This window comes from Papilio xuthus, unplaced genomic scaffold (assembly GCF_000836235.2).
Source record: "Papilio xuthus unplaced genomic scaffold, Pxut_1.1 DF825946.1, whole genome shotgun sequence".
Lineage (NCBI taxonomy): Eukaryota > Metazoa > Arthropoda > Insecta > Lepidoptera > Papilionidae > Papilio > Papilio xuthus.
The window spans coordinates 14,742,446-14,770,160 of record NW_013532703.1 but is presented as its reverse complement, the minus strand read 5'-3'; the positions used below and the strand labels follow the sequence as shown (position 1 = coordinate 14,770,160).

Genomic DNA, 27,715 nt, shown 5'->3' with positions numbered 1-27,715 from the left:
GCGCCGGCTCGCTTCACTCGTTCGTAGACCGTCTTGGGTGGCGCGCGTGTTTCCTTCTGCCGGACGCCTCTCGCCACGTGCCCGCTATCTGTCTGTACAAGCCCCTGCGACCCGACCTTCCGCGAATCCGATAATGGGGCGATAAGCTATTATTTAGTCGTAGATCCACATCTTAAAAATTCGCGAGTGCAGTGTCTGGATTGTTATGGAAAATAGCGCATTGATACCAGATACGATGTACACGAAATCTGACGCGTTGAAAGACGCCAGGGACCTGACCAAAAATTTGGTGGGTGGTGATTACGAGCGACAGTATAAAGAAGAGAAGAACGGCAAGGGTCGGAGGAGATGCGTTCTGTTCGGAGTGTCTATTGGAGTGTTGGCAGTATGGCTGGTCGCGCTGACACTGGTCCGCGAGATTCAGGTGCGGCGGTTGCGCGACGACGTGGACCAGCTCACCGCCAATGTGATCGCGCTCTCCGCTAACGTGATGTCCCTCAATCAGAAGCTCTCGAATAATCGACTCTTCAATGAATTCAAAAATCTCGAGGATACGGTGAGTCTATCTACTTGTTTACTTTTGACCTGACGTCACCTAGCATTTGAAATAGAACGAAATGACAAGTGTCGTATCTTAATTGATATACAGTTGTTTACAACATCACTGATTATTGGCATTTTTATTGCCTAATATATTTAACTTCAAGCGCAGTGGAAAACGTTAGAAAAAATGCCAAGTACTTATAATCTAGACAGCTTGTTACGAGCATTATTCCAGTTTAGAAGAATGTGGCGTTTAATTTAAAGGTAAACAAAGATAATGTACGTAGTAGGTGTTTTAATGTCAGTAGATTAGGTGCAGCATTGGCGCCGGTCCGCCGGTGTAACAAGCAAACCGGCAGACGTGTTCTGCTGTACGGCCGCAATTTACGTAACAGTCTAAGTATTTATTGTTAGATAACGCACTTGTCTCGGCCAAGGTTCTATCATCAGGCATAGTAATTACATTCAATTGACTCCGCATGGCGGCTTCTCGTTTAACAACTACAATGTGTTGTAAACATTATGGTTGTTAAATTAATAATAGTTTTAATTCTTGAGTAATAATAGTCATGACAGCCGTGTCGCCTAGTAGACCAGTCTGTTTTCCGTGTACCGAAACTAGAATTTGAATGGAAAATTACATTCGAATTTTTTTCTTTTTTATTCACATTCGCAACCTATTTTTGTGCCCTAGGTTACCGAATAAAATTGCAAGAACGATTTATATTTTTAACTCATTAGTAGTCTCATTAGACTTTTTTTATATTTTACTTAATTAGAAATAAATTTCGCTCCAACACAAGCGTATTTTATTTCTTTCAACGTAACGGCTTTACTTCGTTCTTTTGCTCTAATGAAAAGGGACAGCCACAAGCCTTATAGACACGTCCGTCAGTTACTTTGAACTTCTAATCGGGTAAATCTATTAATGTCGAGTCCGTTTAGTTAAATAATAAGCGATCGGACGTATTGATAAGGTATAAAGCGTGGGGTCGTAAGGCCGAGCTTAGAACAGGTTTGGTTCGCGGTGGAAACCTGTTACAAATGTAAACAAAAACGAATCTCCTCATCCGTCCGCGGTCCGCCCGTCGGTCGCCATAAGACCAGACATTACGTAATCACTATACATAGCCTTCGTATTGTTATTATAGCATAATTCTGCAAAACTTTCTTTATATATGTTTCTTTTCTCTACCAATACATTGGCGTACAATTTTATCTAATAAGTGTTAAGCATTTAAAAGCGACATCGTTCCTTTTGGTGCCTTTGCTACTCCTATTACATCATCTACTAACTCAGTAAGATCTTTTCCTAACACGATTTTAGACATTTCAGTAAAAAGTTTCTAGTCTCATTCAGATTTTATGCTAGAAATAGAAATGTCATTTAGGCTTACTTATATTTAGCAAAGTTTTCCAACCTTCAATAGAACTATAACCACATTCAGGTACAAAAAGTAGGTCAGAAAATTACTGCTTACGAATAACACATAACATTTGATTTGGTGGTTCAATTGTTAAGGCGTACCTTGTGCAAACAATGGCCTAGAAGGTAGATATGGAAAAAAACTCAGGTAAACACTACACCTTGTGCCTACTACATTATGATTTTACCTTTTGAAATTTGAACGATATAATATATAGTTGTTTTATATAAGTAAATTCCAGCTGCTAGAACTTTTGCTGTAAATATTTAATCTCTTTAGCTAGGTCGTCTAAATAACGAGAGTTAAATACCTATTGTATACTGATAACCTAACCGTGTCTTATCGCCTAAACAAAAAACATATTGTTTTCTCTCTTTTTTCAAATACAATGAGAGGGATGTCAATATGTATTTGTACAAGTTTACTACGAGATGCTAATTTTGCTTTGATTTTTTTGTACGATAATCCGAGAAACGAATTTCAACTGTTTTAATCTGACTGGGATCAGATCGAAAGTAACTAAACCATTCCGCTGTCATCGCGTCATTCTTTCTTTTGTTATCTTATAATGTTCAATATGTGTTCAGTTTCGATTTAAACTGGTTCCCAGCCATCGATTTTATGTTATACTCCGATGGTTGAATTGACGGGACATTGCAGATGCGGGTCGTTCATATATTGATTTCATTCATCGAATGATTAAATGGATAACAATACAAGTTTAAAAGATACCATCTTGATAATAAATTACAACAATATACTTTTTAAATATGCTTTTATTAACTTGACAAGGCATAGACGATACAAGATAGCATAAACAATCTATAACCAATGGTGTTTTTATAACAGAGAAGTAAAAATACCAGGTTCCTCTGGTATTGCTGATGTCCATGGGCGTCGTTGAACATCTCGGTATTCGTTTGCCCTCTACTGTTATAAAAAAAAAACAGTTTTTTCTTAACCTAGACATATTAAGTTACTTAACTTATTAAATTACATAACTTTCGTCACTATCAATAATTTTATGATGTTTCATTCGCTTATATACCCTATCTACTACCTTTTTGGATGACTGGCGCGTTGTTACTGAGGTTTTGTTATAAATGTTGACCTATTTTGTACCACAAAAGTAAACCGCAAACTCACAAGCACATAAGAGATGAAAGATAAAAGATATACGATACGGCTATTATGTTATTGTACGTCTAATTTTACCCTTAAGCAAGCCATTGTTTGTCGCCTTTGAAAGAATACACGGAACGTAGGATGTTAAGCTGTTATACAAAGTTTCAAGTTATAGCCTGGCTTTACGAACGGAGTAAATAGTACACTGTAAATAGCAAAATTAACACCGTTTTTTATTTAGTAAACCTAATTAAATATACTTCTGTTATAAGATTCTGAGACCAAATTCTCCTTTTAAAACATACGAGTATTTTCATCTTTGTAAAAGATTAAAGAAAGGAATGACATTATATAATGATTTTGACGTCAGAAACCCACGGTTAGTCTGTTATTATATATTTTAAAGACCACTGGTCTTACAATTCATTATTAGGCTCCGCGAGAAACAACTACACTCATAGACATTTGATAGTTATTTAAATTCCTTAGTGTAGATATCTCTCAGTAAATCTCTACTAAGCGAGTCATAAGTGAGTAATTAATGAATCTTTCTGTGTGTTAAATGAATACCCAATCATGACCCAAGGTTGAAACAATAAAAAAAATGTTACAATATTTAATTTATGACATATTTACATTGTTGTAATTGATAACATGACATAATATGTACTTTACAATATGGGCCAATGTAATGATCAATTGAGAACGTTTATCCTACTAACGCAAATGTAATAGAAATTAACATTTTATATTATAATAGCTTATCACTACGAATCCGAACGCGCGGCATTAAAAAAAAACTTAATAAGTAGAATATGTTTTCTTCGAGACTATGTTTAACATGTATGTCAAATTTCAGTGAGATCTATGCAGTCGTTCTGGAGATACCTTCAATCAAACATCCATCCATCTAAACATTCGCATTTATAATGTTAGTAAGATATGTAGATATCTATAAAATATGTCATCATCTCTCTCGTTCTGTTTCAAAAAGACAGAAAAAACAATATGTTTTAGAAAAGGAGTTCGGTAGTGAAACATTACGGCAATATAGACAAACATATGGTGGAGTTACGTTGTTTTCAGTTATTTTCGTTTGCCTACATATTATAAATGCATACCAGTTTGTCATCGTGTCATGATATATGCATTTATGTATTTTTGATTATAGTATTATTTGTTAATTTTCCATTGTTTGATTTAAATACGTTTATTTGTTACTAATGTTTATCATTCAATGTTAATTTCATGTTGTTTCAAAGCGGCCGACATGATTTCTTTGCAAATAATTTGATGCGAATACATGTCATATTGGACGTATAACTGGCAACCCCAGAGTGATTTAAAGGTAACAACTGATATAGAGCTAATTGGAAATCAAACAATAAGAATGGTAATATTTGTGTCCCGTTAATATTGAGTTTTTAGACAGCAAAATGTATGTTTAATTCTCCTCACTAATCAATCTGACACTTGACTTGGTAACGAAAGTGCGCCATTCGCGCCAAAAGATTCTAACTAAAAATTGTCTAAAATTAATAATCCTTTGGTAACTCTTCTCTGCCGATTCCTAGTAACTCTTTGACTTCTAATTTAACGAGTGTTTTATAACTAATTATATCGTAAGCTTTCACGACAAGAAATAACAATGGAGTCGTGAAATGAATTCACAGAGAAATTGGCCGTGGTCCAGCCACGTTTGTACTGTTTAGTGCGAGTCTATATTCGTTCCATGAGACTTTATTGTTGACCACCTAACACCTACTAGTGTTGTTATTACATAACTTAAACAGCGCCCAAACGGAATGTCTGTAAATATCATTAAAAATATTTACTTTCTTTTATAGCTCCCAGTTACGAAAAATGACGAATTCCAAATTTAAAATATAAATAGCTTATAAATTAATTGTTTGGTATAATTAACCGATTAGTTCTGTAATCTAGATACTAACGACTTCAAAACCGCTGTTCTAAGACTTAATAAACAATCTGTAATTAATATAAAGAAATGATTAGGTATAAAAAACAGCAACATTAAATATGCTCAGAGAGATTTTAAATTAACGTAATTAAATTATAAATGTTAAATAAATTTGCTAATTATAATAACACATTAAGCTGTATTCGTAAAGATAAATATGAAAACATAAATATGATATTTGTTTACATGATTGGCCGAAAACACGGATAACCATATGCTTGTCAGTTTTAAGGATGATTAAAAATATACAAGGGTAAGTATGTAAACCTCTTTCGTGGCGTAACGATGTTTTTAACATGGTACCGAGTGGTTGGCTATGGGCTATTAAAAATTAATGATACTCGGCTGCGTATCCGTTTCACAGGATGTTTAACATCTCACGATCTGATGAAAGCTTTATTGTAAAAAGCAAATTGCTCGATTATTAATTCTCGTTCATTTGAATGAATATCTCGTTTCATCTTTATAATTAACAAAACAATTTCGTGCTCGGAAAGTCGTGGAGGTATAAGTGAGGGCTTTGACAATTTCCAAGGATTCAGACTTAAGGCCGTACCATAAACAATATTCTATCCTATTTCGTTTTGTTTTGTAATCCTGCTTTTAATGTTGTGATTTTACTTGAATTTGGATGATTACATTTATATATTCGTTGGAAATTTATTTTTAATCTGTAAGAGGTTGAATAAACATTGTTTTCGGTTGAATCGGTCGATATTGTAAATGTAATCATATTCTATTTTAAATAAGTATGTTGATAACCTTTCCGGCACAAATGCGATCTGCCAAATATAATGCTACGGAGCGATGACATTAGACAACGACCTTGACAAGTAATTTAGTTTTGCTGTACTGAAGTTTGGTGAACATTTGGTCGAACATTGGCCATAGTTTCACTGCGTTTTAGTACATGGTTCGTGGTTGTGTGTGGAATGCATTTGCCCTAATCCTCTTTGTATATTTTAGCTTGAGCTCCTTTATTTACTTTATTCCGGGATTACGAAGCAGCTGATGTAATAATATATCCAAATTATGATTCGTTTATACGAAACGATACGACTTGCTCAATAATCGATTTTTGTACACGGCGTACAGCGAAATCGGATTAACTACAACCGTATATGGTGGGGTAGATTGACAGCTTTGCGAGCTATATGTGAAATTTTAATCCGCTCGTATCAGGCAGAGATAAACGGTATAATTTAAAACCATATATTATATTTACATACTAACGGTTGCCGTCGACTTCGTCACCTCAAAATTAAAAAGTAGCCTATAATATGCCCGCGTGCAGCAGCTACCATGAAGGTCCCATCAAAATAGATCCAGCTGTACCGGAGATTAGCGGAAACAAATGCGGCCTTGCGGACAGACAGACAGACCGAGATACAGGCAAAAATGTATGAAATAACACATTATGAAATTTTATTTTATGTAAGTATAGATTTTTAAACAAAGTTCTAAAGTCCCATTTGCAAGTTCCTTTTAATACGAAGCAATTTATTAATCCTAAACAATTATCTTACAATTTTCAACTATCATCACAGCACTTACATTTCCTCCAAACTGCTTAATCAATAGAGTATTGTGTATTACTCGAAATTAGCAATTCCTTTGAAGATTATTTATGACGTCAATTAATTGCATCAAAAAATATTGTTCACAGTATATGCTCTTTTACCATTGCGTAGTATGAGAAAATAATATAGTACATGCGCTTAATAAAAGATAATGCGTAGGAGTTAACATCGAGTTCATGACCTGAGCAATGACAATCGCAGTCGCAGGAGACATTCATTACATCACTTCACTCGATGATGTGTCCAACAGAAGTTGTCACACTCACTCCTAATTACACTGGACGATGAACCCTGCCCTAGACTACCCGCATCACTAATTCTATCTACGAGTACCATCAGTACACAACCTTAGGAAACCTGCGATAAGGTTTATTTTAAGTATATGCAATTTTGACTCCTGTAACTCTTTTTTGACACTCAATAAAGGCTAAAATGGCGTGCAACTACATAAAATGAAAGGTGAAACGTGATGTATGACTTTAAAAACTCAGAATAAATTGGATCGTGTCTGTTGACAATTACCGCGTACGGTAAACGCTTGGTCCCGTTTTAATTAAGGCTTGAACGGACTCGGTGAAAATATATTTACTGAAAAATAAAATTTTAACGAGTTTAATAATTTAAATTTAAACAAATTTTTATACTTAACGTTTTGTTGTTTTTAGGGTTCCGTATCTCGAAAGGAAAAAAATGAAACCCTCATGGGATCACCCTGTTCGTCTGTCTGTCTGTTTGTCGAGACCCTTTTTCTCAGGAACGCATGAAAGTATCAAACTGGATTTTTTTTAATTGACGTAGCATGGACTTTGAATAATATGAAAATCATAGGAACACATTTTATACGTTAATCAGGTAATTAGTATTACATTTAATAAAATTAAGCCGATACAAGATAGCTATGAAAAGCTTTGCACAATAACAATTCTCTTTACCGCGGACAAATGAAAGCGACGGGACGAGGCTCTTAATGCTGCAAGGGAAAGTGTACAAGCTTTAAATAGCCTAGATATTGTTGCAAGCGACGGTGACTCAGCTTTTTTTCAACCAAAAATGAATCGAATAGTAGCCATATGGCGAATTTAAATCAAAACTATAGATATTTCGTAATCTAGTTCTGGTCTCATACAAAAATTTACTTATTTTACTTTAATAAAGAAAACAAATTTTTTTATAATAAAAGTATTACGGCAACGGAATTTTACGACAGCAAATGTATTTAAAGACATTTAAAGTTCGTGTCGACGTTACAATTGTGTCTTCCAGGAATAGGCCACTGAGCACACCGAACGTTAATTACTGAATGCATCGTCCTATCCACATTAATCAGAGCGTATTAAGCCGCTTACATATCGGTCCTAGGAGGAACGAATAGACCGAGCATGACTGTACTGCGCTGACCTCAATATATTACAGACTTATATCCTGAAAAGGTGATTATTCATCGAGGATTTGTTATGTGTTTCAGAAATAACTGCACAAAAATATATTGTTATTTCTATTATTTTCAAAGAGTATGAAAAGGACGACGATATGTTTTCTGGACGTTACATTGCTAAATTTATGGTTGATACTGGTATTACTATCATTTTATTTATCTTTACATGTTATCAAGCTCTAAAGGTGAAGGAAAACATCGTGATGCAACCTGCACATATCCGAGAAGAAATTCAAAGATATGTGTAAAGTCAACCAAACCGTACTGAACCAGCGTGGTTTATTATGACCTAGTCACCCCTATCTTAGGGTCGGCTACGAGCCCCACAGTTTAGACGTATAAGAAGCTGATGATGACGCTATAAAATTATCGTAAAAGGTGCTTAAATACTGTACTTTTAATCAGAATTCCGACTTCAATGTGTAAGGGTCGTCGTAAAGCAAATAATAAATACCCGAGAATGTATTGCGTGGCAGGTTGGCAGGCAATAACATCCAATACGAGTATACTGATTCTGACATTCTGCGAATGCGTTCCTTCTATTTCTGGACCATAACTGGGTTAACAACAAAAGTTATGCTCAATGTTTATTTGCGTGACCATTTAAATGTACCTGGCAGACATCTAGGTACAGAAAGCCTCATAAATAGAAAAAAATGTAAACTGGGCATTTTCTGGAACGCGTTTTTACAAAACGGTGTTATACTTTATTAATAGAATATTGTTTTAATTAAAGTGTAACTTATGGTTAATAATGTGGTTAAGTTTGTTATTCATTCGCACTTTAGTCACGATTTCGTTGGAACGCATGTTTTTGAACGTATTCCATTAAATTTGGAGCGCCTGTAAAATATTTACTTGTACGATTTTATAGCTTTATGGTCAATTTAAGAGTCCTTGATATTTTTCGAATAATGTTAGCTTTGAAGAATATATTAAAATTACTTTTTCATTTTACCAACGTCGTTATTTTTAATTGTAACTCCGTTGTAACTCGAGACGTCTTACTCCACTCTAAATAGTGTTGTTACTCTATTTACTACTTATCGAATGTAACATCATTATAAGACATGAAATTGAAGATTGTAAAGTAATTGAAAAGATTATAGTTTGAGTAATTGAAAATTAATAAAACCCCTGAATAACATAATCTACCCATCTTAACATATTTCTTGTGCTTTTTGTTGTGTTTGAAACTCTTAACATTAATATAAAAGATATCGATAGAACAACTAGCGATATTTTTTTTAAAACGTTGAACATCACTAGCAATAGGGTCGCTTCAAGACTAGATACGTATCTCAGGTAGTTTGCCGTTGGAATGACTTATAATGTTTACATTTAACTTTGTTAACATTGTGCCAAGTAATTCTATACTTAAGGCCGCGTCCGCACAACGGCTATTCCTTTGTAATTAACCTGGTAGCTTGTAGCGTCTATTTTGATTTGTTATTACATTTCTAAGAAAGCGATCAATGGAACAAAGCTTTGAAACGTGGACTTTGGACGTTATAGTAACCATTTCTATACATATAAGCTTACTAATGTTATAAATGCGAATGTTTAGATGGATGGATAAGTGGAAGGATGGATATTTCTTTGAAGGTATCTCCGAAGCCGCTGTACGGATTTTGGTGAAATTTGGCACACATGTATACCATAGTCTGGAAGAACACATAGGCATTGTTTTTTTTTATTTTCCAGCGGACAGAGTCGCGGGTAACAGCTAGTTAAATATATTAATGAAGTATGAAGGGATTTGTAATTATGTTAATGATTCGATAACAACATTATCGAAGTTTATGGAGATGCAATTAACCTCTTGGGTTAATTGTTAATTGCTCTGCTTATAATAAATACGATTTCTTATAAACGTTTCTAATATATTATCTGTATTCATGTTACTGCACGATTACTAGGATCTTAAGGTAATTAAAAACAATTTTAAAAAGAGATTCAAATGTATTCCTTGTAATAATAGGGTCTATAAAGTAGTGGAGTCATATTAATAAAATATACAGCACTAAAAATCAAAAGATTTTATCTAATAAAACTATCGTCTCGAAGTCGGAATTTGTCAATGCTAATAAAACGTACGAGAATAACTGAAAGTTTTATAGCAGAACGTGAGGAAGGATTAAAAGTTTTATTGCCCAGTAAATTGACGCTTTTTGCAATCAAGCTTTCAAAGTTATTTACAACTTATTTTCGTATACCTTGGTAGGCCTTGCGAGTGGTCGTTAAAATGTCATCGAGAACTAAGTGTGGGCGAGAGTACTTAAATGGTATAAAGAGGGTTCCTTTCAGGCTGTGTTTATTTATTGATACATGACGTGCTAACATTTGAAGTTCAAAGCCGAAGATTCGCATTTGTTTAATACTCTAAAACAAACGCCAATCTTGTGACTTTGAACTTTCTAAAACTTAAAAGATTACTCGGAAATGAAATCTTTGCATTACCTTCAAACCTATGTTTAATATTCTAACTTAATTCTTGTCTAAAACTATACTAGATTAAATAGGTTATAATAATACTACGAATACTCAATTCACTTTAATTCTATTGATAAATAATTTCACGCATATACGGATGTTTTCAAAGTGCAATAATATAGTTTGTACGTCTGTCTGAATACGTCAGATCATGAATTTCGCTAGTATATTGTAATTAGTGTTTTGTTCCGATTTATTATTGTATATAGCATTACTCATTATGTTTGGCTGCTGTATTTACGCAAAGAGGATTATTTGACTGCGGTCAGGCGCGATCTACGAACACGTCAGTTCCGCCAATTAGTGCATACTGTGTACAACGTACAACGTGTGGTTACAGTTGATAAGTTCCTTATTCATGACCATTTGACTCATACATTTAAACTCCTTAAATGTCATTTTAATTCTAACACGATTAGAAGTTACGCTCTCCTCTAAAATCCTGTAATTTCTTAATATGGTAACCAAAAAGTATCTTCGTATACCTACTGCCAAATTATATGGATGTTAGAAAGTATCTTCAGAACTGTTGCATGGACCTTGTTGAAATTTGGCATAGATGTAGAACAGTCTGGAAGAAGACATAAGCTTATAAGTCATAAGAACACATAAGTTTTATTAATCGCGCAGACGGAGACTCAGGCGAAAGCTAGGATAGGATTCATAACAATAGTCATTAACATTTAGTAGAGTCTAGAATCTTATAATCACGCGCTAATTCTTGTTCTGTTAATATTCAACAATACTTTAATACGAACGTTATTTTAGCGCGACATAATCGTACATAATAGTGTTTATATGCTTAATCAATTTCTATATAAAGTTACGAGCGTCTAAAGCCAACATCAAAGCCTTGTTAACTCATAGTCAACAGAGTATGAAGGCTTTATAACTTAAAGAGCTTAGTGCGTCAAGTTATTTTAGCTTTATTGAACGAGATTAAAGTTCACAACCCGTATGTACAAGATTCAGTCTAAGTAAAGTCAACAAGCCTGTCTAATTTCAAATTCAGTTTATCAGACAACTTATTATTATATGACGTGTCTTGGAATTTCACTTTACTACATGTCGCCTGCGACTCCGTCCGTGCTTATAATTATTAATAAAAGAAACTTAATTAGTAGCCTATGTGTGCTTCTATGTTCTACATCTATGCCAAATATTAGCGTGATCCATGCAGCTATTCTGGAGATAACTTCAAAGAAACATCCATCCATTCAAACATACGCTTTTATAATATTAGTAAGATAGTAATAATAAAATAAGAAGTCAAGAAATATATTTTTTATTTATTTAGAAGGAAGGAAGGAAAGATAAATGTATAAGAAGTATCATGAAATTTTGAAATAAACCATACAATTATCATTTACGTTTATTTAAATAAACCAGTCCTAAGATAAGATTTCCCGCGTTCAATATTATATGTCGGAATCCTATTATTAAATATGCTCTTAATATTAGTCATATTAATATTCCAATATTGACTGATTACTCATGCTTCGGGAATGGTTGAAATCCGGCTAAGGATTAAATACCTGACAGACAGCTTTAGTTTTTAATATTTATCTATTATCAAATATAATAGGGTACTAAATAATTAATTATCATTGCCTTACTAATTCACTTAAATATTTATAAAAACTGGTGTAATTAATAATTCAAAGTTGAACAGTTTTATTTCATTTTACAATGACTTATAAAAAAAAAACAATTATTTGAACCAATAAACAATAACAGTCATGTATCCAGTATTAAATATTTTCTTCACACGCAGTATACCATTGACAAACCATAAAAGTTTTTAATTATGGAATCGATTAATCGAGTGGAATCGAATGGAATCGATTAATCGAATATCCTCGTTTCTCATTCATAAATTTCTCGATATTATTCGCTGGGGAGTAATGAAAGGATCGTCTGCAAGCGACGTGTTCTGACTACCAACTCGGAGAGGTATTATGAAAGTCCTCTGAGACATTCCTACTACACGTACGAATCTTCTTTAAATATCTGTATATATTAATAAAGTTATTGAATATAAATGATGAATATGATAAAACTTCTTTACGAATAACTCTTTTGATATTACCAAATTATATACGTGTATATATTATACATATTATTATATTCCTAATTTATTTCTCGTAGTCTACAAAATCTTACTTGTTTCGTCGGTGGCTCAGTGGTCAAGCACTTGACTTGGAATCTGCAGATCCTGGGTTCGAATCCCGCCATGTACCAATGTGTTTTTCGATTTTCGATTCACATATGTACATTTGTCCGACGTTCTTACGGTGAAGGAAAACATCGTATTGTAAACTGCACATATCTGAGAAGAAATTAAAAGATATGTGTGAAGTCAACCCCCACTTGGCCAGCGTGGTTGACTATTGCCTAATCACCCTCAACTTAGGGTAGGCTCCGAGCCCCTCGGTGGGGACGTATAGTGAGCTGATGATGATGATGATAATGAGTATACAAAATCTTACTTGTTTGGGTGGTCCCCTTTAGCTATATTTTTTCTTCAAACCCTTAATTTTATTTCCCGACCCCAGGCGGTCTGGACCACTTTGGACATCATTGATGTATACTAATATGAATTTATAACTTACCTGAACATGTATGTACAGAAAAAACTTTTCAGTAACTTTTTCCACTGTTGTTGGTCCGCTTTCTATTTTGTATTTATTAACATTTGGATCGCAAAACAAAATATATTAAAACTAATAAAACATGAGTTACTGATAAATATTACTTTAGGTCTACCAAAATTATGTGAATACCTTTCAGAGTTCAGGTGCTTTATACCGTACTTTTATTATTTTCCAATACATTGTTTCTCAAAACATTTACGTTTTGAATAATAAAACATACCTTTTTTAATTATCTTCGATTTCACCCGCGTTTAGTTTACAATTTTATTATCTCAAGCGACTAGTTTTGAATTTTAAATATTTTATTAGACGAAGTTTTCTTGTATATCAATATTTGTTATAAGGTTTTAGACTACACTCAGACAACCAGCCTAATACGGCTTCAAATGGCTAGACTTACGTTAGTCGTGTTTGTAAATCCTATTAAATTTTTAAATATGGTCGTGAAAGTCAATTTCACAGTAGTTACTTAAAAGTTGCTTAAAATCCATCACTATATTTTTATAGGCGTTTTTAAGCGAGCATCTCATATTTTCATTGCTGGGCTAATTTTTAGGGTTCCGTACCACATAGGAAAAAAACGTAACCCTTACAGAACTACTTTGTTGTCAGTAAGTCTGTCAAGACCCTTTTTTCTCAAAAACGCGTAAAAGTATTAAGCTGGAATTTATTATTTTTTTACTTTCTTATATAGAGTATAAGTTGGATGAATCAAGCTGGGAACTAAAATATTTGCACATATATTTAGTATTTAATAAGAGTATACAAGTATGAAACGCCTCTTTTCTCTTTCAAAGGCTTCGAAAATTAACCAATTTCTACCAAAACCTACTGCGACAAATTTCTTTTCATATTGATTAGTCAATGTTTACTGTTTAACTGTAAACATGTAAGATATTTTGAATACTTTATATAAATACGGGCGTATTTTAAAACAAATTAAATGAAATAAACATTGAGCAGTGATTTCTGGCATATATCCATGTTTCATTCAGAATCTTTATAAATTCGGTAACCGGATTGGCTTCGACCCAGCGCACAGCAGCTGCGCATGTTTACAACGTGATTACATTTTAGGACTCTAAGGTAAACAGAGTCATCAACTATCCAATTTGCTAGCTGGTATTTTCCAGTGTATATAAAAGGGTTATGGGTACCTCATTTCAGCCAAAAAGGTACTAAAACTCTCTTATTATTTTCTTACTAGTCTTGCCCTCGACTACGTCCGCGCGGAATAAAAAAAAAATAGTACGCTATCTGTTTTTCCAGCCTGTGTTCTACATCTATGCCAAATTTCATCCTGATTCGTTAAGCCGTTTTGGAGATACGTTCAAACAAACATCCATGCATCAAAAGTTTCGTATCAAAATATTAGTTAGAACCTACTCGAAAGTATGGTCCTATTGAAAAAAGATCTCATCTCCAGCATCTAACCTTAGTCATTAATTTTCTTCTTTAAACTGCCAACGATTAAAAAGAATATCATACTTTGTAAAACAGCATTCGCATTAATTTTAACTAATGCTAAATCAATAGTAAAGTCCATCAAATTAAACGAGGTTAAATATTAGGAAGGAAATGTCAGCTGTCGCTATTTATACATGAAATATTGCCGCCGTAATGGCGAAAGTTATTTTTATTTAAATGTCGAAATGCATTCTATGAACTACTATTGCATATTTTAGGTTATTTTTGTGACCTAATACGAGCATCTTTTGATATTTCTACAAAACATAATTTAATCTTTATAGAAATAATTGACAATGAGTTTTATCTACTACGTATTTGTTATTAAGTGCATAATACCAATGAGTCCCAGTTAAAAAAAAATAAACAATTTGCGTTATGCTGAGTGTAGGAGTGATGCATAAAGGTCGAATACTGGAAGCGTTTGAAGTAATTTTCCAATCAATAAATAGTTTTCCAATTAATTTAAGGCGATGCTGATTGAAGTAGACCCCTTTCAATTACTGATACCGAGAATTCTTAATTTGCTCTCAATTGGTGCGCAAATGTTATTAAAGCTAAGTTTAAAAAATCTCATGAAAGTTCAAAAGTTTCTGAAAGTATTAAAAACAAATCATAACCCAATTTGATATTTAATTTAGTTTGTGTTTGTGCTGACCCAGTAAGTCAACTCGCCGAAAATTGGGTCGCTCAGCAATTTGACAGAAATCGAATTATATACGAGGTATTTTACGGGGATGTGCAGAAATAATTAAAATTAAGTTCTGTGTAACGCATTAATTTATTACACCATCAGTGAAATTTTATTGCGAAAAAAAGAATTGAAATGAACATTAAACCTAGGCTTCCATTCAATTACAGTCGCTCTGATAGGTCGCGCTTAATCGCATTTCCAGGTCGTCTAGTCCTAACGACCAGCAAATTGCCTCCAATCCATTTAATCTTCTACCTCCTGATCGTTTCACTAACACGGTTCATTTCGCGATACTTCCTCATATTTTTAAAATATAAATAAGTCACAGCTGAAGCGAGTTATGTATTCGACAAACAAATATATAAATATTTTGATCTTAGTTCATTGATCCCGAACGCAGTGGCCCGAAAAAACAAAGAGTGACGATTGTAAACTGTGATTTAGTGGCTGACAACCAGGGCCGCATTCAATAATGAAACATCTACATTGTAATGTAACGTCGAGCTACATTTAGAAAATAAGTACTTCGTATAAATGCATTTACAACTGTAGAAAAGATGATTATTAATTTTGATAACATAACCTAAAATTAAAATATTGGAACAGCTTTATGAATACTAAAGCGAACCAGTACTATGGAAACTATCTGCGTACGAAACTTATCTTTCAATAATTAATTTAAAAATATTCGTTATAATAATAATTCTAAGTCCGTCTCTGCACTTGATAATGGTCTAAATGAGTTTATTTACACATCGATTGTTCATCGAAGCAAAATAATCGTATAAATCTCGAAATGGACTGTAAATAAAAAGCGCAAACAGACGAACGCGCGCGCGAATAACTTATCGAACAGCCGTCGATGGATACGACGCGCGTCAATCGTTTTATTTGCTTTTAATACTCGCACCAAGTTTCAGATTCAACAAATATTTTTTTAATATGGGTACAGTAAAATATTACGAGTTGCGGTTATATTAAGTGCTTGGTATAGATTTGTAAGATGTAAATCACTTCATTTTCCAACAAGAAAAAATCTTAAAAAAAATCATAAAATTTCAAATACAATGTTTTTTTTTCAAATTGATTTATATTTTATCTGTCATCGCTGTTATTCGTCAATCCGAATTAAAGCTAAATCCAGAGTGCATTTACTTATGGTTTAGAGACAACACAATCATTCAATTATATTTATTTGTTACGAAATATTGTCGTTCAAAACCTTCGACATTGTAATTCATTTAAAGATTCATGTATTTACAATGATATATTAACTGCATATACAAATACGAATAAAATAAATTAGCACATACTCTTTGCGCGCAATACATTAATGCATTTGAAATTATCGAGATTGAAAAACAAATCTCCTCGAAAAATTTGCACATCTTTAAAAATAAACCATTTCAAATACCGCACTTGAATTTATAAGAAATGCCAACAACGTTTCCAAATAGCGATCCGTCCCGACTTTGCGTGAAGAAGGACATTTATTATTTTAAAATTTTACAAAAATTTAAAATGTAGGGTTCAAGGTTAAGTGTTGGTAAAAGATAATGTACCATTAATGTAAAAATAATTAATGATTTAAATAAATAAAATAAAAAAAGAATATTTTTTTTTTCAAAAAGGCCCGTAGATTTTGTGTTTTTTCGTCACAAACATAAAAAAATATTTTTTCATCGATAGATAGAATGTGATAAGTTCAAGCTTGCATTCCCAAGTGAGGTGATGTTTTAGTTATATTTTGCAAATGTTTTAAAAGTTAAATAAGTTTAATAACCCAAATAAGCAATAATTATTGCTTTTAACATTAATTTTAACACCATGAAAAGCGGATAACACGCGACTTCGAAAAGACGTGGGCGTATTGCATAGAGATATTTAATATGAGAAGTGGCAGATGTGTTCCAAATGGGGCTAAAAGATGTGACAAGTAATCATATATCGCCGTCACGTTTGACTGACGTGCAATTTCAAAATGAAAGTCGTTTTTTTATGCTCTTAAGCAAAAGTTTAATGGCTTTTGTGGTCAGTAATATATAAATGAATGTGTCATAGTTTACACAGAAATCGTTTATTTGTGTTACGAGTTCGATTTCCAAAAGCGCAAATATGTAGAATTAAATTTTAGCAATTTTATGCGTTGATTTTTATGTTTGTTTACAGTGTAAAGAAAGTTTACCGAAAACAAAATTTTCATCATTAATTTAAATAATAAAATAAACAGAATTAAAAATAAATGAACGACAAATTATCACAATTACTTTGAAACAATAGCAATTCATTTTGGTTAAGAGTTATTTTTGAAAATAAATTTTAATAGACATGTCTAACTGTTCTTAACACTGCACACTTTCGTTTGATAAATAGACATGTAACGTACCGGCTGTCACAACCAAATTAGACTTTTCAAACAAATTACGAATATAAATTGTAACATGCTTTTGTTCTACATTTCCGAACTCGTTTAGTTAAAAAGTTTATTTGTAGGATTAATTCCGTTGCCTCAATCTTATCGGATTCTCGGCTCACTGGGGAAATTAATTTAATGGGGATTCGATTGCCTAATTCCTGAACTGAAATAGCTTTTACCTTTGTCATTACATAATAGAAAAAATCGCTTATTTTTATTTAAATTTAACAAAATACTACTGGTCTCTCGTGACTTCTTCATCGCAGAAAAGAGTATCCTATAATATGCTTTCATCAAAGTCGTATTATAAGTGGCCTAGCCGTTTCGGTGATTTTCCGGCACAAATGCGAATTTGCAAACAGACAACATTTTTTTAAATTGGCTTTTCGTTATCAGCAACGCAACATATACATACATCGTGTTATAAATATTTTTTTTTCATATTTCATAGACATAAATTTCATTAATATGCATAGATTATAGAGTTACTGAGATTTAGACAGGGACGGTTTTCTCACACTTCAATACTCTTAAGTTTGTGTTCATCTTATCAAACGCAAGATATTGTTTATTTATAATAAGTAACTATTAAAATTATAAATATTGATTTACTTTGTGTACGATTACAACTTCAACGGTATCTTAATTCACCGAATATTTTATGAGTAATCTATATTCGGAGAAATGATTATGTTTGTTCAAATTGAAACTTATGACGTGGTGGTACATTTATTATATTACTGTTTGATCGACGACAAACTTTTGAGCATTTCGTCACTTTATTGTTAACACAAAAAAAATCACAAATAATGTAATTTTCGAAGGAGTTAATTTCATAATTAGAATATATAATAATTTTATATAATTACATTTATGTTACTACACGTTCAATATTAAATCTACGTATTTCATGAATTATTTAAAAGTTTCGTGGATAGATTAACCTTCGTGTGTAAAAAACAAAACTATAGAAACATCTTGTTTTTGCGAAATATTAAAACACGAAGTATGTGCGTTTAAGAGGCAATAATCTTGTTCGAACAAAGCTAAATCATTTTAAAAGTCGATCTACCGTTTGATTTTTTACACGCGTCCGTAATAAATGTTCTTTCTATTTAATAATAAATTCGATAAAGTGTGGTGCGAGCATAAAAGTTCAGCCTCGCTCCGGATTGCTATCAAATGAAACGGTTACAGATTTATTTTTAAAGCAAATCGTTTAATGTCTGCTGGGCTTCAACCTGGACACTGTGATAGGGTTGCCACCTATTTGTTGGAAAAATTAATTCTTACTGGCCTTCTTTTATACGTCATGGAGAAAGATAAAAACTATCATTATGTGACATTTTAAAAAAGAAGAATTTAAGTGTGACTTACTTTGAATATAGATAGAAGGACTAATACAAATTGATTTAGTTCAGTAAATGTCTAATTAGAGTGGTGAATGTGGTCCCTCAAGGCTTGTCCATTTATCACGTGAGGTCGGAAACTAAAAACAAAATTAATTTTGAGTAATTCATATGACATGCTTGAAACGCATATAAACAGTTGACAACCCTAATACGACTTTTTTTCGTTAATTCCAGTGACTTAAAATTTTAAAGAGAATAAGACGGCAAAATTATCTTCCAAGCATGTTATATTAATATGTGTTATTATACGAAGTCATTTCAGTATTTCAAAGATCAATTTTATTGCTTCGTCTTTTTGAACACTATATTTAACATCTCTTTTTGTATTTTTCAAGGTTCCATTCTTAAAAAAGATTCCAAAGTCTCAAGACTCTAAGTATAATTAACTTAGTTAGCCTAATAGCCCAAGTTTAAGTTACTTTGAATAAGTTATTCAATTTTTAATGATCTTTACGTAATGCTTTATTGACAACAACCTAAAAGCTAAAGTTTGCGTAATGATACTACGTAACTATACACGTTTTTTTAAAAAATGTGGATACAAAATAATTAAAACATAATATTGTAACATCTCTGTATAAAACATATAGTCATCCCTATCATTATCTTTGACAAAACAGAAATAACAATATATTGTAAACAGGGATTTCGGTCTAAGAAAAACACGGTAACTGGACTAATATAAATGTTACCTACCATGTTATAATAAAAATATTAGGTACGCTGTCTTCGTAAACAAGTATCATGTTCCTTTGATCTTGTTTTGTTTGCTCCGGACTGACGAAGCACTCTCTCATATTTCTTTATTCGATACCTTTGTATCACAATGACGACATACTTTAATGGACTCTATTGACATGAAAATAATAGGTCTATTTGCGTATTGCTATTAGATGGCCTAGTCACCATTTAGGGTAGGCTTCGAGCCCCTCAGTGGGGACGTATCAATATACGTTGTTGATGAATTCGATGTCTTTTCGTTCTCTTTACTTTAGTGCTGTATTTAGTTTTAGGTTTTTTGCAAATCTTCTTACTAATATGATAAGTGCGAAAGTTTAGATGGATGGATGGTTGAATTTTTGTTATAAAATACCACCGGAACAGCTCAATGGATCTCGCTGAAACTTGGCATATATGTAGAACAAAGCCTGGAAGATCACGTATAAAGTTTTTTTTTAATTCCACGCGGACAGAGTCGAGGGCGACAGCTAGTAAATGCATAAATGCTCCATCAAAAATATTCCATTTTACGATTGACATACCTTTTTAAACTCTTGAATAAAATCACTATAAAATAATGTATAGTCAAGATAAATTAAAATTTAATCCTACATAATCCTCTTAACTTATTTTAGCTCTGAACATTTCTCGAGGGGTTTTGTTTACCTGCGTACTTGTTCGTGATTGTGCATAATATGTAGGGTTACAGACAGCTTTTTTAAAATAATATTTTTATCCTTTGAATATTTTCATATAAAAAGCATCAAGATAGGATCATTAGTATAGTTATTCAACTTACAGACTTGGTATTTCCATGTTCATACATTTTAGGAATCTAACGGTAAAAAATATAGACAAAAAATCAATTTTAAATGTTCAAATACTTCACTTACAAGTGAAGAATCCTAAAATCATTAATGGCCTTGGAATGCCACGTAACGTAATATTGTTACCATTTATTTGTTTTCCATAAATTAGTATCTATATTATTAATTAAAAGTAATTTTATAAATTACATTTCAATATTTATTGCTCTATAATAATGTTTTCTTATTAAATAATATGAAATTAAGACATGCATAAGTTGAAAGCTTTATACGTTTTAGTAATAATAACGTAATTAATATATATTTTTATAAGTTATTAAAAATCTTTCACAGATATACGCGGATGAAGATCAAGATGGCAACTTAGTCGAAGATATAACGGTCGCAACTGATAAAAATATTGAAGTCAAAGAGTCAGACAAGGAGAAGGGGAACTATTCGCCATTGAACAAGCTTCACGGGCTGACGGTGCTCGAGGATGACGCGCAGATGGCTGATGATGAGGACATGTATGATGGTGACGAGGATGCCGAAAGTGGGGACTGGTATCCTGATTATTATAAACAAGGGCCCAAGGTAATATATTTAAATCGTATTAAGTACTAGAAGTACAGTTGTGAATCACAATTTATTTAGTAACGTTCGATTTTAAATATTCTAAAAATTATTATTGAAGTATGTTTATTTCTCTTTGACCTTTTTGATAATATAAAGTACGTATAGAAAAGTGAACAAATACATTTAACATTACTTTCTACCAAAACACGATGAAATTATTCGTTTATATATGTTTTTATTTAATATTGTGGTAAATATTTACGTAGGATTAAGGATTAGTAGAAAAAAAAACTCTGGCAATCTTTTCTTTCTATACAATTTATAAATATCTTTTTTACGATTCAAAAGACGTCACGGTATAAATCAAATCATTCCTCTTTATAATATTAGTGTGGAGTCATTGAGAAGTTATCGAATCTGAAAATAGTTCGTGGGACACCTGGCTTCTGTTTGTAGCTATTCAATTCATAGATTGAATTGCGGGATGACGCAAATGCGGTTTGGAAATTACGTATGCATACGTATGCAGCCGAGCATTCAATTTGTGGTATCACGTGCTAACACAAGTCTATTTACAAACTATCAAAATCTCTGCTGCGCAATTCGTATTTTTAAATCAAATGTATTTAAAAATAAAGTTTTCTCGCTTTGTAATTAAATATGTAGGATAAAGTTCGCAATTTAATATAGCTTTGTCAATAATTCTTTAAATACATAAAACTCTTAATTTTTCGTTTTCTTTAATACATTTTTAGTTTTCGTTTCGTTACATTTATTTCCTTTATCGCATGTGCACACGACAGTTAACGATCAAATTACTGAAATACGACGTGCACTTTTGTTTTTAATCTTTGCCTTTTAGATTTACAAGATACTTTTTGTTCAAATTATTTAATTAAGTCGACAGCATTTTCGAGGAGTTTTGTTTTCCTTTTAATTCGTCTCTCTCACCGCACTAATGATGTTAATTATTTCAGGTCTTGAATTATCTTTTGTAACAAATTAAAAATCATTTTAACTTTAGATTAAAGTGAAAAAGCCTTAATAATAATTAAATATTAAAAAAGCGTAGTTTGGTAACGAAACGCAAAATAAGCGATAACATGATATTTATGGACGGCTTTATCGAATCTTTACTAGAAAACTAAATTAGTTGTTTTCATCTTAGATTGGGACAACGAATATGGTTCGCTTAAAGCCCGAGGACTTCACGGATGCGGTGCTGCCGGCGGACAAGGAGAGGCAGATCCCCATCCCCAATATTACGGAGATCAAGCGGCTGCTCAATGAGAACCCAGAGCTAACCGACATTGGTGAGAACGCTTCTATAGCGTAGTTTATAGCGAACAGCTATCATTCGTCCGAATAAGAGCTACAGCATATCATCTTCTCGCTCAGCACCTCGCCTTTGGCAATAGTTCTTGATGATCGTCATGGATCAGAGTACTAAAACGAAAAAAATAAATCAACATTCAGTCGTCACGAGAGACTGATAAATATATTTTTGTTTTTTTAAGAACGTAATCTAACCAGAAAATTTCAAAATAAATTTCCAAATTTATATAATGTTCTTTCTCTCTCGAGATTTCTTCTGGTATATTTTATTTATTTTTTTACAGATTTACCAACAATGAAGATACCGACCAAGGCAGCAGAAGAGGTCCGAGTGAAACGCAGCGTGTTCCCTGATGCCGCTGCGGACGCTATCGCTGAAATGCCAGTACCAAAAATCATTTCGAAGACAGACGACCGGTTAGTATCTCTGACATCACAAAGGAATTATAATTAAGAAAACAAAATTTGCTAATACAAAAAGTATCCATTCCAAGCTTTACGGGCAAAATATTAAAATTTAAGACATTATATGTATATTTAATTCAAATAGCAATGCTAGTGGTCCACCATGACCATGATTCATAATCAAAAATTCGTAGTACGATGACCTAATTACTGTCGAAATTAAAAACATATGTTTCGAAAGAGATGCAAACAAAATAATAAAATGGTGTCCCAGTCAACTGGTTTACAGCCTATAAACCCCAAAAAACGGTCATAAATGAATATAAATACACGTTCATTCTTTACCTGGCCAATAACGATCCATTAAAACTAAAGAGAAATTGACGCAACTAAACAAGTAAGAGCTCGTTTGAATAACTCAAAAAATCACCCGGGGATAGACATTCAAAACTAAATTGAAACTTTTTGTACACCCTGTAATTGCAACACTGAAACATAGCGCAAAGGCAGCATAAAATAAGAATGTCATTAAGAGCAGGGAATATCAGGTGGACGTATATCGATTGACCGACCTTATTTTACAAACTACTCGCAATACCGACATATTAATTGAATATAATAATATTTATGCTATAACTCATTAATCAATGTTGTTTGCTTCTCATATTGTTATCCAATTTGTCTTCAAAATTATTAATACAACAAAGAATGTTTGTGGCTTAAAAAATATATTTTACTAAACTTTACTTAAATTTGAAAGTTCAAATGGATGGATGGATGTTTGTTTGAAGGTATATCCGGAACGGCTCTACGGATTTTGATTAAATTTGTCCCACATGTAGCACAAGATCTGCAAGAAGAGATAGGCTATTTATTAAGTTTTTTTTTTTAATTCCACGCAGTCGCCGTCGACTGCTAGTTACAAAATGTATTTATTTTCCCAATGCAAACGTATTTGTGTCGTTAAATTATTAGTAATATTAATTAAACTTCTGATTGTGTACATTGACATAAAATAATCATAAAACAGAATGAATAAATACATTTTAACCTTCGTAAACATAGCACTGGTTTGTTCTCATTCTTAGCAAAGTTGACCACAAGTGTCAGGTTTCTAATGTCAACTCGGGCTAGATTACATTTTGTTATGCATATTTACTATAGCTATTGCCTATGCGAGCGAAATATGAATATGAATTCTAATCGTATACTGTTTAAACATCGGAATTTACCGACCTATTGTTGTGAAAAAATATAAGCTAATATTAATATTGTTAGCGATTGTTTATCTAATGACCTGCTTGTCAATCATCATCATACTAATATTATAAATGCGAATATTTTGATGTATGGATAGATGGATGTTTGTTTAAAGGTATCTTCAAAACGATTGCATGGTCTCGATGAACTTTAGCATAGATATAGAACATAGCCAGGAGGAACCAATAGGCAACTTATAATTTATTTTTAATTCTTGCAAACGGAGTCGTGCGCGGCAGCTATTTAAATAAACAAAACATTCACGGTAATACCCGTAACGTGTACTTTAAATTACTGTGACATAATTTTATTTTACGAATTATCAAATAGTGTCAACCAGTTACTAATAAAGATGTGTTAATTTAAACGCAGTAATCAGAAGAAAATGTTATTGTGCTTTAAAAGAGACAAAAAAACAAATATGACATTTAGGTAGTAAAATTACATCGTTAGTAACACAAGTAATCACATAAAAAATATTTATCTACGAACTTTGAACACTTATCATAATAAACGATTCTTTGTTTACTAACTAGATTTCATAGAATTATACCAAATTAATTTAAGGTTGGCACTCCTTAATGCGGATTTCGATTACATTAATGACTCCTTTGTTAATATTCTTTTTTTAAGTCGCAAAATATCTCATCTTCTTTTTTATTTTAAAAATAAAGAAAGTCATTGACAACTATATTTTTGTCGTTTAATCACGGAACAAAATAAAATAAATCTTTTGTAGATTTCTGTTTATAATACTTTTAAATTTGTGTTACTGTTATCTTCAAGATATCTTTCTGTTGATTTTAAAAATCTTTGAGTTTATGTTGATTTCTTTTTTCAAAATTATTCATATCAAAAGACGTCGTATTTCAATAGAAGTCTTTTATAAATATAAATATAAATTGAATTATATTTTTCCATCTTTCTAGTGAAGCGAAGCCTTTTTTAATAAGCGAGCGCTCGCTCCGCTTTCAAAGAGATTAATATCATAAGTTAAAATCTCTCTCAGAACACATTTTTCCATTACCTCAGTCCATTTAATAAAGGTAACGTAGAATACCAGTTCACAAATAGTTTTTTTTTACATTAATTCAGCAGAGTATTTCATAAATTAATTTAATTAAAATTTCTGTACAAGCGAACATACGAAATATTTTTACATTGCCTTTTAGACACTGACGTTAATTTCGAAACCTTATATCCTGAACATTTTTGATTGTGGACAAAACCCACAAGTGACTTTGAGACTGAATAAGTATTAAATATTAAACAATGAGATTTATTGCGAAGTAGAAATGTGGAGTCAGATAGAAATAGGGACACAATGACTAATATTTCCCACGTGTTCACAATATAGGTCATATTACAACATAAATCTTTCACGCAACTTTGAAAACATGGTCTATTGCGATATTGTAAAATATTATTGTGAACAATGATTTACAACTTTAGAAATCCATATTTTTTGTATTTAGGCTTTTCTTACACTTCATTTAATTAAAATAAAAGTACTAAAATCAATAATAAATTATTTTGTTACAGACGCAAAATGAAAAAGTTCATATCGAGCACAGATTCAACTATAGCGGAGAAGATGTCGCTACACACTGTCACTAGAACTGCAAGAAACAGCGAAGACGGGGTATGGTTATTGTTATAATCGCATTTACACATAACTAGGAAGATAAACCTAATTCGAAACACGCTTTAATGTTAAGGACCCTCACCGTTTTATACTTTATTTGTCAATTTAGCGCAAAACTGTTCTAATATTTATCAGCATTTTTGTGTCTTAATTCTTTCTGTATGTTATAAAGTTTGTAACTTTTATATAGGAAGGCCGCAGGAGACCATTCATCGCCGCCCACTTCCACGGCAACACGTCCCATCTGAGCCCGGAAATTCATGAACATTACAAAGGTTAGACGATTTGAACTTCCTTCGTGTAAACACAATTATACAAATAGAAGCATTAAGTGCTATACACATACACGACGCATTTGTGGTCCCACTCTTCATGGACGCTCACGTATCATTTTGCGACCCGCTGCTTTCTAAATAAAAAAAATCTCATTATATTAATTTTTCTAGATCAAGTTGACTATTTCTGTGATCATCACGTGTTATGCTTAAGTTAATTAATACATCAAACTTGCAATATGGTGTTACAGGTAACGGTTTGGTGAGCGTGTCGCACGACGCGCCGCATGACGTGTGGTACCCATCGCCGTGGACGCTGGCCTCCCCGCACCCGCGCCCCACGCTTACCCGCGCAGGCCACGTGCACGTGCATCACTCCGGCGTCTACCTCGTCTATGTTCAGGTCGGTTAAAACCAACAAGTTCTAGAAATAAGTGTTACAAGAGGTAAAGAAAGAGATCAAAAGTTAATTTGGTCTACTTGATCCTAATACCTCGTTGCTTTATCGGTTTGATGGTTGTTCTTATTGCACGATTAATCAAATGAAAAACATTTATCTTCACAGATTTACTACCTGGACAGCCATGACGTGATATCGTGGGTGCTACACCGCACTAATCCAGACACTGAGGGCCGCGAGACACTCCTACAATGCGCGCAATCAGCGCACTCCCCCGAGCCTCTCGAGAAGCCCAACTCCTGCTTCTCCGCCGCCGCTCTCTTCCTCCGTGCCGGCGACAAGCTTGCGGTCAGGAACACCGGCGGCAATAGACACTCCCTCATGCAGCCGGAGAAGAGCTTCATAGGTCTCATTAAACTGGCCGATGCCGAAGAACCCAATCAAGAACTCTAACTATATACCGTGTGTTTCCAAAATCTCATTTCTTGCCTAAAGCCGCCGCTCGTCGGGCGCATAGTGATACGTTCTTTAGTCAGGAAGTGCCATTGTTAATACGATTTAAATGCAAATCGTCTCTTGATTTTAAATTTAAATTTTATGTTTATCGATAAGTTTTAAACATTCGTGTTTATTTGAAAAAATAATATTTCATTAATTAGTTCGTATAACAAAATTCGAATTTAGTTCAAAGTTGAAAATGTATTTTTGTATACGTAAATGCAGATAAAGCTTTGTGTGATACGTTTAATATCATTCAGCTTACATAAGCATGGAATTGATAGTTTAAGCTTTTGATGATAATCAAACTCATACGTAAATTTTTAGTTAATAGTCGCTTGTATTTGTACAGCAATGTATTGACCGATGTGATACATTGAATCTGTTATACCATTGATATTATAAGTGTAATGTTACAGTTATTCATAATATAATTTATTTTTACGTTTTGTAATTCATTTATTACGGAGACGTTAAGTCATAACATTTAATAAGGAAAACGCAATCTGGTATTGGCAATATCGATTTTTGTACGTCTACCAATTAAAATTATATAAAAGTTTAA

The 27,715-nt window shown here is 32.7% G+C and overlaps 1 protein-coding gene across 1 annotated transcript; it reads left to right on the top strand.

Annotated features, from left to right (window-relative positions):
• egr (TNF superfamily member 12 eiger) lies at nucleotides 1–27,715 on the top strand. The gene is made up of 8 exons (XM_013321728.1): nucleotides 1–556; nucleotides 21,108–21,350; nucleotides 22,501–22,645; nucleotides 22,952–23,084; nucleotides 25,875–25,974; nucleotides 26,168–26,252; nucleotides 26,504–26,655; nucleotides 26,818–27,715. Exons 1-8 carry the CDS (start codon nucleotides 206–208, stop codon nucleotides 27,103–27,105), a joined length of 1,497 nt encoding a protein of 498 aa, XP_013177182.1. The 5' UTR covers nucleotides 1–205; the 3' UTR covers nucleotides 27,106–27,715.

Coding starts and splice junctions, on each gene's coding strand:
- egr (XM_013321728.1), top strand. CDS start 206: ATGGAAAATAGCGCATTGATACCAGATACGATGTACACGAAATCTGAC. Junction 557..21,107: donor TCAAAAATCTCGAGGATACG/GTGAGTCTATCT, acceptor AATCTTTCACAG/ATATACGCGGATGAAGATCA. Junction 22,646..22,951: donor CCCAGAGCTAACCGACATTG/GTGAGAACGCTT, acceptor ATTTTTTTACAG/ATTTACCAACAATGAAGATA.